At 38.7% G+C, this 14,771-nt stretch overlaps 1 protein-coding gene across 1 annotated transcript; it reads left to right on the top strand.

Moving 5' to 3' along the window:
* The first annotated feature begins 1,406 nt into the window (after positions 1-1,406).
* LOC129926873 (uncharacterized) lies at positions 1,407-8,314 on the top strand. The gene is made up of 2 exons (XM_056033343.1): positions 1,407-1,837; positions 7,978-8,314. Exons 1-2 carry the CDS (start codon positions 1,407-1,409, stop codon positions 8,312-8,314), a joined length of 768 nt encoding a protein of 255 aa, XP_055889318.1.
* Positions 8,315-14,771: the final 6,457 nt, after the last annotated feature.

Here is a 14,771-nt window from a genome sequence, read left to right as displayed (position 1 = left end):
AAGGCATCATGTACAGCACTTCTTTAGAGAGCAGGACAAAGCAAGGCATCATGTATGCATATATATCTTTACAAAAAAGATATTCTAATGCATGTTATTCAATAACGCATGTCATATATGATGCTCCAAAGTCCCTATTACTGGAGCATATTAATTATTTTAAGTGCTTTACTGTCACTAAAAGTGACCTTCTGTGGCGATACTCACGTCAATTGTGTTTCCCCATCCCCAACCCCGCCATCTGTGTTCACACAACAACCCAACCCGAAAGTATGACTTGAATAGAGGTATTTTGAAAACATGAGTATTCTTATAGTTACTGTTCTAGTCTGAAAAGTATCAACAAAACTTTCTTCATCTGGTAATGAAAGTGTGCCTTGAATGTTTTTGTTGTTTCACGAGAACTAAACACAAACAACATTTGCTAACAAAACTAAAAGACTTGCGAAATAGTACAGAGGTGTGGTGTCAACTTCATGAAAGACCAACAACAATAGCATGAGAAATTAGCATAATTTAAGCAAGACCAACAACAATAAGATGAAGTGTAAGCCAACTGGGCAAGCATCAACATCTAGATTATGTGATATGACCTCGTCCAAACCAATTGGGAATAGCAACACTGTCTAGATTATGTGATATGACCTCGTCCAAACCAACTGGGCAAGCAACACTATCTAGACTATGTGATATGACCTCGTCCAAACCAACTTGGCAAGCAACACTATCTAGATTATGTGATATGACCTCGTCCAAACCAATTGGGAATAGCAACACTATCTAGATTATGTGATATGACCTCGTCCAAACCAACTGGGCAAGCATCAACATCTAGATTATGTGATATGACCTCGTCCAAACCAAATGGGCAAGCAACACTATCTAGATTATGTGATATGACCTCGTCCAAACCAAATGGGCAAGCAACACTATCTAGATTTTGTGATATGACCTCGTCCAAACCAACTGGGCAAGCAACACTCTCTAGATTTTGTGATATGGCCTCGTCCAAACCAACTAGGCAAGCAACACTATCTAGATTATGTGATATGACCTCGTCCAAACCAACTGGACAAGCAACACTATCTAGATTATGTGATATGACCTCGTCCAAACCAACTGGGCAAGCAACACTATCTAGATTATGTGATATGACCTCGTCCAAATCAACTGGGCAAGCAACACTATCTAGATTATGTGATATGACCTCGTCCAAACCAACTGGGCAAGCAACACTATCTAGATTATGTGATATGACCTCTTCCTAACCAACTGGGCAAACAACACTATCTAGACTATGTGATATGACCTCGTCCAAACCAACTGGGCAAGCAACACTATCTAGACTATGTGATATGACCTCTTCCTAAGCAACTGGGCAAGCAACACTATCTAGTCTATGTGATATGACCTCGTCCAAACCAACTGGGCAAGCAACACTATCTAGACTATGTGATATGACCTCGTCCAAACCAACTGGGCAAGCAACACTATCTAGACTATGTGATATGACCTCGTCCAAACCAACTGGGCAAACAACACTATCTAGACTATGTGATATGACCTCGTCCAAACCAACTGGGCAAGCAACACTATCTAGACTATGTGATATGACCTCTTCCAAACCAACTGGGCAAACAACACTATCTAGACTATGTGATATGACCTCGTCCAAACCAACTGGGCAAACAACACTATCTAGACTATGTGATATGACCTCGTCCAAACCAACTGGGCAAGCAACACTATCTAGACTATGTGATATGACCTCGTCCAAACCAACTGGGCAAGCAACACTATCTAGACTATGTGATATGACCTCGTCCAAACCAACTGGGCAAACAACACTATCTAGACTATGTGATATGACCTCTTCCAACCCGATGTGCTCAATTAATCGGAAAGCAGTACACTTCTCATTCTGCGTAGGGTAAAAAAAAATGTGTACACGCCTCCTTCAGGCTCTCTTAACGAGATCTCTATACTTGCTCAACACAAAGCGCTCCAGAATCGATTTCATCAATCAGACTCATGATTACTGTTACTAGTTGTATAAAGAAAAGAACCGATTACAGATCTTTTGAAAGCCATAGCAAACATTGTTGTACGTGGAAAACCTTAAGAGTTGGACTAGCTTATTTGACATTGTACACATGGATAATAGAGACAAAGGCATAGATGTTTTAACAGATGAGACAGCTTCTATAGCAGTAGATAGAAAAAATTATATACATAATCTAGATCAAATATTTAGCTCATAATCTAGATCAAATATTTAGTTCATAATCTAGATCAAATATTTAGTTCATAATCTAGATCAAATATTTAGCTCATAATCTCGAATAAATATTTAGTTCATAATCTAGATTAAATATTTAGCTCATAATCTAAATCAAATATTTAGTTCATAATCTAAATCAAATATTTAGTTCATAATCTAGATTAAATATTTAGCTCATAATCTAAATCAAATATTTAGTTCATAATCTAGATCAAATATTTAGCTCATAATCTCGAATAAATATTTAGTTCATAATCTAGATTAAATATTTAGCTCATAATCTAAATCAAATATTTAGTTCATAATCTAAATCAAATATTTAGTTCATAATCTAGATTAAATATTTAGCTCATAATCTAAATCAAATATTTAGTTCATAATCTAAATCAAATATTTAGTTCATAATCTAGATTAAATATTTAGCTCATAATCTAAATCAAATATTTAGTTCATAATCTAAATCAAATATTTAGTTCATAATCTAGATTAAATATTTAGCTCATAATCTAGATTGAATATTTAGCTCATAATCTAAATCAAATATTTAGTTCATAATCTAGATCAAATATTTAGTTCATAATCTAGAATAAATATTTAGTGTATAATCTAAATCAAATATTTAGTTCATAATCTAAATTAAATATTTAGTTCATAATCTAGATAAAATATTTAGTTATAATCTAAATCAAATATTTAGTTCATAATCAAAATCAAATATTTAGTTCATAATCTAGATCAAATATTTAGCGTCTCCAACCAATATAAATTGGTTGGAGACTCTAAGCTGGGCAGGATGTAACATAGTTTATCTTGACTTATCAAGCGATTTCCGATCCAATTCCTATTTTCGCCCTAGCGCTGTATAAGTCTCGACTATTTCAGACATGAGTCATCGCTCTATTCACTCTATTGAACGTTGAGGGGAGTTCACAGATTCTATTTCCTGTGTTCCAAGATTCATTCTATTGAACGTTGAGGGGAGTTCACAGATTCTATTTACTGTGTTCCAAGATTCACTCTATTGAACGTTGAGGGGAGTTCACAGATTCTATTTACTGTGTTCCAAGATTCACTCTATTGAACGTTGAGGGGAGTTCACAGATTCTATTTCCTGTGTTCCAAGATTCATTCTATTGAACGTTGAGGGGAGTTCACAGATTCTATTTCCTGTGTTCCAGGATTCACTCTATTGAACGTTGAGGGGAGTTCACAGATTCTATTGACTGTGTTCCAAGATTCACTCTATTGAACGTTGAGGGGAGTTCACAGATTCTATTTACTGTGTTCCAAGATTCATTCTATTGAACGTTGAGGGGAGTTCACAGATTCTATTGACTGTGTTCCAAGATTCATTCTATTGAACGTTGAGGGGAGTTCACAGATTCTATTGTGTTCCAAGATTCACTCTATTGAACGTTGAGGGGAGTTCACAGATTCTATTTACTGTGTTCCAAGATTCATTCTATTGAACGTTGAGGGGAGTTCACAGATTCTATTTCCTGTGTTCCAAGATTCATTCTATTGAACGTTGAGGGGAGTTCACAGATTCTATTGACTGTGTTCCAAGATTCACTCTATTGAACGTTGAGGGGAGTTCACAGATTCTATTTACTGTGTTCCAAGATTCATTCTATTGAACGTTGAGGGGAGTTCACAGATTCTATTTCCTGTGTTCCAAGATTCATTCTATTGAACGTTGAGGGGAGTTCACAGATTCTATTTCCTGTGTTCCAAGATTCACTCTATTGAACGTTGTGGGGAGTTCACAGATTCTATTGACTGTGTTTCAAGATTCATTCTATTGAACGTTGAGGGGAGTTCACAGATTCTATTTACTGTGTTCCAAGATTCACTCTATTGAACGTTGAGGGGAGTTCACAGATTCTATTGACTGTGTTCCAAGATTCATTCTATTGAACGTTGAGGGGAGTTCACAGATTCTATTGACTGTGTTCCAAGATTCATTCTATTGAACGTTGAGGGGAGTTCACAGATTCTATTTACTGTGTTCCAAGATTCACTCTATTGAACGTTGAGGGGAGTTCACAGATTCTATTGACTGTGTTCCAAGATTCATTCTATTGAACGTTGAGGGGAGTTCACAGATTCTATTGACTGTGTTCCAAGATTCATTCTATTGAACGTTGAGGGGAGTTCACAGATTCTATTGACTGTGTTCCAAGATTCACTCTATTGAACGTTGAGGGGAGTTCACAGATTCTATTGACTGTGTTCCAAGATTCATTCTATTGAACGTTGAGGGGAGTTCACAGATTCTATTTACTGTGTTCCAAGATTCACTCTATTGAACGTTGAGGGGAGTTCACAGATTCTATTTCCTGTGTTCCAAGATTCATTCTATTGAACGTTGAGGGGAGTTCACAGATTCTATTTACTGTGTTCCAAGATTCACTCTATTGAACGTTGAGGGGAGTTCACAGATTCTATTTACTGTGTTCCAAGATTCATTCTATTGAACGTTGAGGGGAGTTCACAGATTCTATTTACTGTGTTCCAAGATTCACTCTATTGAACGTTGAGGGGAGTTCACAGATTCTATTTACTGTGTTCCAAGATTCATTCTATTGAACGTTGAGGGGAGTTCACAGATTCTATTTCCTGTGTTCCAAGATTCATTCTATTGAACGTTGAGGGGAGTTCACAGATTCTATTGTGTTCCAAGATTCACTCTATTGAACGTTGAGGGGAGTTCACAGATTCTATTTACTGTGTTCCAAGATTCACTCTATTGAACGTTGAGGGGAGTTCACAGATTCTATTTACTGTGTTCCAAGATTCATTCTATTGAACGTTGAGGGGAGTTCACAGATTCTATTGACTGTGTTCCAAGATTCACTCTATTGAACGTTGAGGGGAGTTCACAGATTCTATTGACTGTGTTCCAAGATTCATTCTATTGAACGTTGAGGGGAGTTCACAGATTCTATTTCCTGTGTTCCAAGATTCACTCTATTGAACGTTGAGGGGAGTTCACAGATTCTATTTACTGTGTTCCAAGATTCACTCTATTGAACGTTGAGGGGAGTTCACAGATTCTATTTCCTGTGTTCCAAGATTCATTCTATTGAACGTTGAGGGGAGTTCACAGATTCTATTTCCTGTGTTCCAGGATTCACTCTATTGAACGTTGAGGGGAGTTCACAGATTCTATTGACTGTGTTCCAAGATTCACTCTATTGAACGTTGAGGGGAGTTCACAGATTCTATTGACTGTGTTCCAAGATTCATTCTATTGAACGTTGAGGGGAGTTCACAGATTCTATTTCCTGTGTTCCAAGATTCATTCTATTGAACGTTGAGGGGAGTTCACAGATTCTATTGTGTTCCAAGATTCACTCTATTGAACGTTGAGGGGAGTTCACAGATTCTATTTACTGTGTTCCAAGATTCATTCTATTGAACGTTGAGGGGAGTTCACAGATTCTATTTCCTGTGTTCCAAGATTCATTCTATTGAACGTTGAGGGGAGTTCACAGATTCTATTGACTGTGTTCCAAGATTCACTCTATTGAACGTTGAGGGGAGTTCACAGATTCTATTTACTGTGTTCCAAGATTCATTCTATTGAACGTTGAGGGGAGTTCACAGATTCTATTTCCTGTGTTCCAAGATTCATTCTATTGAACGTTGAGGGGAGTTCACAGATTCTATTTCCTGTGTTCCAAGATTCACTCTATTGAACGTTGTGGGGAGTTCACAGATTCTATTGACTGTGTTTCAAGATTCATTCTATTGAACGTTGAGGGGAGTTCACAGATTCTATTTACTGTGTTCCAAGATTCACTCTATTGAACGTTGAGGGGAGTTCACAGATTCTATTGACTGTGTTCCAAGATTCATTCTATTGAACGTTGAGGGGAGTTCACAGATTCTATTGACTGTGTTCCAAGATTCATTCTATTGAACGTTGAGGGGAGTTCACAGATTCTATTTACTGTGTTCCAAGATTCACTCTATTGAACGTTGAGGGGAGTTCACAGATTCTATTGACTGTGTTCCAAGATTCATTCTATTGAACGTTGAGGGGAGTTCACAGATTCTATTGACTGTGTTCCAAGATTCATTCTATTGAACGTTGAGGGGAGTTCACAGATTCTATTGACTGTGTTCCAAGATTCACTCTATTGAACGTTGAGGGGAGTTCACAGATTCTATTGACTGTGTTCCAAGATTCATTCTATTGAACGTTGAGGGGAGTTCACAGATTCTATTTACTGTGTTCCAAGATTCACTCTATTGAACGTTGAGGGGAGTTCACAGATTCTATTTCCTGTGTTCCAAGATTCATTCTATTGAACGTTGAGGGGAGTTCACAGATTCTATTTACTGTGTTCCAAGATTCACTCTATTGAACGTTGAGGGGAGTTCACAGATTCTATTTACTGTGTTCCAAGATTCATTCTATTGAACGTTGAGGGGAGTTCACAGATTCTATTTACTGTGTTCCAAGATTCACTCTATTGAACGTTGAGGGGAGTTCACAGATTCTATTTACTGTGTTCCAAGATTCATTCTATTGAACGTTGAGGGGAGTTCACAGATTCTATTTCCTGTGTTCCAAGATTCATTCTATTGAACGTTGAGGGGAGTTCACAGATTCTATTGTGTTCCAAGATTCACTCTATTGAACGTTGAGGGGAGTTCACAGATTCTATTTACTGTGTTCCAAGATTCACTCTATTGAACGTTGAGGGGAGTTCACAGATTCTATTTACTGTGTTCCAAGATTCATTCTATTGAACGTTGAGGGGAGTTCACAGATTCTATTGACTGTGTTCCAAGATTCACTCTATTGAACGTTGAGGGGAGTTCACAGATTCTATTTACTGTGTTCCAAGATTCACTCTATTGAACGTTGAGGGGAGTTCACAGATTCTATTGACTGTGTTCCAAGATTCATTCTATTGAACGTTGAGGGGAGTTCACAGATTCTATTGACTGTGTTCCAAGATTCATTCTATTGAACGTTGAGGGGAGTTCACAGATTCTATTGACTGTGTTCCAAGATTCATTCTATTGAACGTTGAGGGGAGTTCACAGATTCTATTGACTGTGTTCCAAGATTCATTCTATTGAACGTTGAGGGGAGTTCACAGATTCTATTTCCTGTGTTCCAAGATTCATTCTATTGAACGTTGAGGGGAGTTCACAGATTCTATTGACTGTGTTCCAAGATTCATTCTATTGAACGTTGAGGGGAGTTCACAGATTCTATTTACTGTGTTCCAAGATTCATTCTATTGAACGTTGAGGGGAGTTCACAGATTCTATTTACTGTGTTCCAAGATTCACTCTATTGAACGTTGAGGGGAGTTCACAGATTCTATTTACTGTGTTCCAAGATTCATTCTATTGAACGTTGAGGGGAGTTCACAGATTCTATTGACTGTGTTCCAAGATTCATTCTATTGAACGTTGAGGGGAGTTCACAGATTCTATTGACTGTGTTCCAAGATTCATTCTACTTACATGGACTGTGATAGCGGCTAGAGACACCAACTGGTTCCTGATCCTTACGCATTCCTGTTCCCGACTACAGTTATATCAGTCCTTGTTCCAGTTCCTTGTCTACGTCAGCTAAAATAAGAGAACACTTGCGTATACACCTGAAGTTAATTCTCAGCTCCCGCAGCCTGCATTCAAATCGTTCATGTTTCGCCCTGGGCCATCCTAAGTTCAACCAACAGCGACTGGGCCATCCTAAGTTCAACCAACAGCGACTGGGCCATCCTAAGTTCAACCAAAAGCGACTGGGCCATCCTAAGTTCAACCAACAGCGGCTGGGCCATCCTAAGTTCAACCAACAGCGACTGGGCCATCCTAAGTTCAACCAACAGCGACTGGGCCATCCTAAGTTTAACCAACAGCGATTGGGCCATCCTAAGTTCAACCAACAGCGACTGGGCCATCCTAAGTTTAACCAACAGCGATTGGGCCATCCTAAGTTCAACCAAAAGCGACTTAGCCAAGGTTCTCAGGTGGAGTCGTGGAGTTCACACTTTCCAACGCTGATTCTCACGCTAACGGGTTGAAACAGTCTGCAACATCAAGGCAGAGAGATAAGCATCTGAGAGGGCAACAACTACGTCTTATAGGTCTTTGAAACAAAAGGGCATTCATATATGTACAGCAGTATAAAACGTTTTATGATGATTCAATGTGTCCACATATCATATATATATATATATATATATATATATATATATATATATATATATATATATAAAGATATCTTTAGGTAACTTTACTGTTGATCATTCCCACCTTTTCTTTGTTAGTCCTTCCCATTTTACTTTCTGTTACATTGTATTTTCTTATACCAAAGTAATCCTTTGTTATAAAGTGTACGCTACCCGCCGTGTGTTGTGTTCCGCAACCTTTAATACACGTTGGTCTATGTTGTCTTTAAAATCCCAGTCATAGATTTATACCAAAACTAATTTCTCAAATAGTTTATTGATTGATTTATTATTAATTTAACCGCCCCAGCGGCGTATGACAACGGATAATTATTTGCTCATTTATTTACTATGTAAAGCAGCGATGTCTTCTTACACTAACATAAAAAAAAAAATAAGATTACAAATAGAGTTTGTCATATCATGCAAACTCAGAGGCGTTCCCAACAAACGATAGATAAGAAATATTCCGAATGACGTCTAAGGAAACAAAAATCCACAACATCATACGGCCTAATAATAATAATGGCAATGAAGATTAAGGATAAGTCCAGTGTTTCATATGACTACGCAATGCAATGTACTTATATTTCCGCATCTCGTGCAGACTAAGCCTTTGCCCACTTAACCTAGTCAGACAAACAATGTCTATTTCAACAAGAGAGAGAGAGAGTTGATAGGGTAAATAAGCATTGGCACACGAGTTTTTATAGCATTTCATTCAATAAAATTACTACGCATGACGTACGTCGCAGGGCTCAGTCAGACTTAAGTATCGTTTTAAACACGAGAGAGTTGACGAGGGTCACTAGACATTCATTACATATTATGTCAAAGGAAAAAAATTCCATTACGTCACACGGCCTATTTAGACTAAAATGGTTTTATCAACAAGAGAGAGTTGACGAAGGTACAGACATTGGTGCACCGAGTTTTTTTTTAACCCCGCAAAACCTAGTGTCGATATTTTTGTAAAACAAAATTCATTTGAGATAAATTTGTTTTAAGTTGAAAATCAGTAACAATTTAGTATTGATAATTAAACTATAGTTAATTATTGTATAAGAATATTAGGTGTAATATAAGTCAGACGTGTGCTTTCAAACAAACATTTGATGTAAAAAAAAATGTGTTTATTAATAAAACAATACCAGGAACAACTTTATAGGTAATGAAATAGATCTTGTGTGGTGCCCCAGCGGTCAAGCAGACCAAAGGATAGATGAAAGTGAAGTTAGATGTGAAACTGGCCTAACTGATGTCTTATAATGAACCACACAAGATCTGTCAACCTTTTTACTCCATTCTTCTCTGTCATTTGTCTTTGATGTTCTTTCTAAAAATATTGAAACCTGCCTTTTTACCTGCCTGTGTGGACCACTTCGGGGGCCGATTTTGAGTTTGTGTTTCCACACAAACTGTCTTTATAACCTTGTTTATTTTCTTTTAGAATAACTTTTACTGCTTTTAGATCTCTTCTCAGTCATGGTATTTCTGTTTGGATATCACCTTTTGGAAAATCATCAATGTTTTGAAACTGACATCTACAATACTTCGTCGGTTGTTGAACTAAAGAATATCTGGTTTGATCACTTAAAATTTACCTGCTACAATCTACATCAATGATTGCTTCCAGTAGGAGTTGAAAATCAATGTTAAAAAACAATCAGTGCACATAAGAATGAACCGCTTTTTCTCTTCCAAAATAGTGAGCTCGGCATCTTGTGATCGCTCGCCTAATATTTTCTTCTTGTTTTTTTATTTTTATTTCTTCTAAATCATAGTGCTTTTTTTTTTTAGAAGAGCCTTTTTATATAAAACACTTTGCGCTAAAGTTATGCTTTTGTCAAAGAAAAAGTATGATATAGCATTTTAAACATTTTAATAGAATTTCGTTAAAAAGTTAAAATATTTTAGTAAAAAAAAAAAGTAGATAGATCTATTTATTAATTGTGAATAACATGTTCCAATAGTTAGCCACTGTCTTTTTTTTTAAATTGTCAGTTATTCCCAAAGAGCACCTTTTTTATTTGGGTGTCAACCCCCCTAATGGGTGTCACCCGGTGCAGACCTCACCCCCGCACCCCACTACTGACGCCACTGGTACAGACCATTGACACACTTCCCAGTTTCGCTCCAGGTCCTCAATATAGTTCACTGATAATACCAGGGACGGCTCTTAGTAGTCTTAGTCCCAGACAGCTCAGACTCCCATAACCTGCAGATCACTTCAGCCGGATCTAAAACAGTTCTTCCTCCAGAATCAATATGTCGTATATCCCTCGGGTTGAACGGTGTGCTGGTGCGCACCATCAGTGTCGACGCGTAAGCAAGGTTATAACATTGCCCCCTTCTTGGCTCTGTTCGTCTCGAAAAGATTCAGGTGCACTTCATGGTAGTGGACGTTGGTCAGTGAAGGAGGAGGTCGGTCTGTGGGCACAACAGACGGCAGGAATCGTGTTCCCCTCGAAGCCATCTGTATGTGCCTCCAGTTGGCCAGTCTGTTCTTGAGACAACGTCGTGATCTTTGCTTTGACTTCATGACCGCTCGCCTTCTGACACATATAGAGGTAGTGGCGATACCTCTAATTGTCATCAGGGCAATTTGTAGTGCACGCTGCTTCAGCAGACCTCTTCTATGGATATCCCGTGACATAGATTTAGGCCGACACGTGGCCAGGGTTTCAAACTTATTCTCAGCCGCGTTACTAATGTATGCTTTTGTTGCAATGTTCAATGTGTAAAAGTTAATTAAGTGCTGAACCGGGTCCAGCTGAAATTGGTTCAGCATCGTTCATGTTACTCTCGCTGATGAAAACACAAGTATCGATGTCCACTGGTTTCAGACCCTGTTGGTGTTTTTTTTTTGACATTTGCATTCCCTTCGTGAAGAACCGCATGTTAAGTTCTTCTTTACCGCCTGAATGCAATAACCACTGGCAGATTGTCAGGGGTCTTTAAGGCCCGAAGCGACAAGCTCAGATGCAGGCTCAAAGTTGTCTTGATCTTTCCGGGTCATTGTGGTACTCATAGCAGGTACAGCGAATGTTTCAATCTGTGACAGGTTTTCGCGTGTGACGTGTGTGTGGCTGGTTTAATGTCTAAGGGATGATTATTTTTGAAGTTATCACACACCAACCTATCAGCATATAAATCGGGAGCAGGCACGCAACGAGACAAGCAATGAAAGAGAGATACAAAGTTAAAAATTGAAGAATATTTATTTACATATTTACATGGAAGAATAAGAAGGGGAAGGGTTTGCATCTATCTCTAATCAATACTATATTTAATCATCACTCTTGCACTTAGTATGTCACTTTGTCTTCTGAACTTAGCTGGTGGTCCTGCTTGGGTTGCAGCTGGCTGTGTCCTGGTTTGAGGTTCTGCAGCTGGAGGTGGCGCTCTAGCGGGTAGAGGGACGCCGTTGATACAGTTCTTGTGGAGTCTGAAATCCAAAGTTCTGATATCTGTAGTAGGCACACTAGGGCGGGTGGCCGGCTACCGTGGGCACACGTGTACTGCGGGCAGAGCTGGTCTGCCGTGGGCAGCGTAGTTAGCAGGATAAGTCCAGTGAGTTGCGGAGGGTTTGGCGAAGCTATGACCTCTCGCACAGACACTGGGTCTATAGGAACGTCGTACCTAACAAGTTGACAGGTGGGCTGTCGAATAGGAAGGCAAGTGGAGCCGATAGCGCCAAGTAATATCTCGCAGTGCTGACTAGCACCAAGCAAACAGTTGAGTATATCCAAGTAGGCAGTAGTGCAGTGCTGAATAGCACTAAGTACATAGGTAGACACCTGAGGGAGGCTGCGGATAAACAAAGACAGATTAGGACATGTATCTCATGCATCTTATCGATGCCCTCGACTGAGGTGCATTCGTCAGATTGGAAAATTGCTTTTGAGCACAATGATGAGATGATGACAAATGGGATTGGGAAAATAGATGGCTGATAGTAGCAACATCAAAATGTACATAAAAATAATAATCTCAAATAAGCAACACAAGTTGGAAGAGAAAAGGGGGGGGGGGAGAAATGGGTGGTGGTCAGCGACCGTGACGGTTTGTTTACATACGACCGTCGGCCGAGAACAATGGAGTGCGCTTGAATGGAGAGTGTCCGTTCAAGGGGTGCAACTCTCGTCAAAGTAAAATGATTAAAGGGGGAGATAATTCACATATCTTCTCTAAGCGCAGTATTAGTGCGCTAGTAAAATTATCAAGGCGGTCAGCCGAGATAAAGGAAATAAAATAAGATACATACATGGTTGCATCAACGATCAGTTGAGCAACGTAGCATTAATAGATTAATGCAATACATAAATATATACATATGCCAGGTTTATGTTTTCTACTTACGACAGTGAGAAATACACAATGCACTAATTAAATATAAATGAAATAATAAAATCCACATGATAATATCCAGTGAGAAATATGTACAAAGTAATTAAGTGGAACTGTAATTAAGTTCGGCTTACCACCAGGTATTCCTCTAAGAGTAAGAATAAATGAAATAGTCCAGACTCGATTGCTAGCGAGAGAGAAATGAGAGAGTGTATGTCCCGCCTTATCCTACCTTATAAAGGTCTGGAAGAGGTGGGCGGAAACAGGAAATGTCCTAGGCTAAAGATGATCTCTCACGTGGGTGAATTTGACTCGAGATGAGAGTCGCACCTTGGAGTGTCGAAGGGTGTGATGCTCCGAGTGATCTCTTTGATCAAAGAGAGACGTGGGAGAGGGGGGGGGAAGAAAGAGTGATTTGTATTCTACCCAAGGTGGAGTCAACTGCTACCGTCAGACATCCGGCCGGTAAGACCAAAGAGACAGTGTTTATCTTTCCCCGATCAAGGGGAGATAAGCGAAAGCCGTGGCCTAGTTATCGCCAAGGTGGTGGACTAAGTCTAGCGAGAAGAGGAAAAGGGTAGGGGTTGGTAGGGAAATAGGGACTAAAATGAGAAATAATTAAATTAAAATAAATAAATAATAATAATTAATGCTGTGATAAAATTAAGTGACTCTGACAGCAAGCTTTTGACTGGTCACACAGTCACATAACAGAATTCTTCTTGTATTTCTTCTACTGTCTCTTTCGTTTCATGTGTGTAATTCTCGTAAGATCGTCGCATCAATTGTTGTCACATTTCTCGTCTTGAAAGTCATAAAGGGAGGACTTATCACCATTGTCATAGATAGCACTAATACCACTAACGCATTCTTTATAACTAGGCCTACCAATACAGCCACAGTCAACGGTTCGTTGATAAATAATATTGAATTTCTCACTGGTTTGATCTGGTCTTGCACGGAGTCCACTAGTTTGTCCATCTAATTATTCATTGAATCTTTTAAGGTTCTGATTTGTTCGCTTCCTTCTCGTAAAAGGTATAGCATGGTGTTCAGGAGCTAGCCAATATCTGGTTCCACCTCAAACAAGTAGGTCTTGGGATCCTCTCCATCATCAACCAGCTATTGCCAAAGATGAGCTCTCATCTTTTCTTTGGCCTAGACTATCTCTATCTCTCAGGCTCGTAGCTCCTCCTTCAACTGCTCAGTTCGTCTAGCTTCCTCAGCGTTGTCATTCTTTATTTGTGTTGAGCTGCCCAAATCCCACTTCCAGTTGTAGTAAATCTAGGGCAAGCACTCAACGAAGGAGGTAATAATAGACAATGTATTTATTTGAAGTTATAAAATACACAGTGAGACATGGACTTCAGCTATCAGTCACAGGGAGTCTTGTTTTAAGTTCTACAAGTCCTTTTCTACCTAAACATTAGTGAAAGCCCACCGACACACTTCCCAGTTTTGCTCCAGGTCCTCAATATATACATTTTATTTCGAAAACGGCTCAAACGATTTTCTTTAAAATTTCACGGTACGTGCATAATAGTGAGAAAAAAAATTCTCAACTCATTGGCCACATCGGGAAAACTCGAAGTCGACCGTTATATTGGTTTGAAAATGGCTAATTATCGAAAAATTAATTTTGGCTAGAATGTTTTAAGAATGAAATTCTCTATATGACGTCAATGGGAAAAAAAAACTTGAAGATTGTTTTCTATTGTGTTAGTGAATCGGGATTAGAAAAATTTGATTTGGAGATTGTGACATTATTTTTTTACCGGGGATATTGATTGATCATAGTTGGATTGTGCTTCTGCAATCAGAGAGATACCAGCGATCTGAGAATTTATTTTCTGTAGTTCAATCCCACATCAATACATTATATATATATATATATATATATATATATATATATATATATATATATACAGTGTACAAGGGCA

The sequence above is a fragment of the Biomphalaria glabrata genome, chromosome 6, assembly GCF_947242115.1.
Source record: "Biomphalaria glabrata chromosome 6, xgBioGlab47.1, whole genome shotgun sequence".
NCBI classification, from domain to species: domain Eukaryota; kingdom Metazoa; phylum Mollusca; class Gastropoda; family Planorbidae; genus Biomphalaria; species Biomphalaria glabrata.
The sequence above is the reverse complement of the archived record's forward strand: the minus strand, read 5'-3'. Positions and strand labels throughout refer to the sequence as shown.

Coding starts and splice junctions, on each gene's coding strand:
- LOC129926873 (XM_056033343.1), top strand. CDS start 1,407: ATGACCTCGTCCAAACCAACTGGGCAAGCAACACTATCTAGACTATGT. Junction 1,838..7,977: donor ACCTCGTCCAAACCAACTGG/GCAAACAACACT, acceptor GGCCATCCTAAG/TTCAACCAACAGCGACTGGG.